At 54.2% G+C, this 673-nt stretch overlaps 1 protein-coding gene across 1 annotated transcript in view; it reads right to left on the minus strand.

Moving 5' to 3' along the window:
* DEPDC1 (DEP domain containing 1) overlaps positions 1–673 on the minus strand; it is a gene marked incomplete at both ends in the record, with an annotated part of 8,690 nt that overhangs the window by 814 nt on the left and 7,203 nt on the right. Inside the window, one exon of the mRNA XM_008938740.1 lies at positions 603–673. Within this exon, the coding sequence (XP_008936988.1) occupies positions 603–673 (71 nt within the window). The remainder of the gene's footprint in view (positions 1–602) is intronic.

Raw genomic sequence — 673 nt, forward strand, 5'->3', positions numbered from 1 at the left:
GGGACACCGCCCACTAGAGCAGGTTGCTCCAAGCCCCATCCAAGCTGGTCTTGAACACCTCCAGGGATGGAGCATCCACAGCTTCCCTGGGCAACCTGAGCCAGGGGTCTCACCAGCCTCACAGTGAAGAACTTCTGCCTCATTTCTCATCTAAATCTCCCCTCTCCCAGTTTGAAGCCATCACCCCTCACCCTGTCACTACAAGCCCTTGTCAAAATCCCCTCCCCAGCTTTCTCATGGGCCTCCACCAAGATCCAATTTTCAATAGCTCTAAAAACTATTCAGCTTCCCTATTCCCAACTTTCAGAGTAGGTTTAAATTGCAGGTGCTTTTGTTTTACCCAATCTTGTTTGCCAAAACCCTTTCATCTTTCCAAGGAAAGCCTGAATTCAGGCCTTGAAGCCAGTCTGTAAGCTCAGCAGGCAGAAAACCTACTTCTCTGGCAACATTTTTGTTGGAGCTTCACGCCCACAAACCTCGAAGCCGAGAAAGGTTTCTCTACAGTTTGACAAGACCCTCAGAGCGAAGCCAGGAAGCTGGGTGGAGGTTTCCCAGCAGCAGGGATGCCCTGAGGCAGGGAGGAGGAGGGGGTGTGGGCTCACCAGGGGGCGGGTGCCCAGGGCGTGGTGCAGCCGGGGCATGTCCCCGTTGCCGCTGATCCGGCCCATCATGC

Source organism: Merops nubicus, unplaced genomic scaffold, assembly GCF_000691845.1.
Source record: "Merops nubicus isolate BGI_N331 unplaced genomic scaffold, ASM69184v1 scaffold35000, whole genome shotgun sequence".
NCBI classification, from domain to species: Eukaryota; Metazoa; Chordata; class Aves; order Coraciiformes; family Meropidae; genus Merops; species Merops nubicus.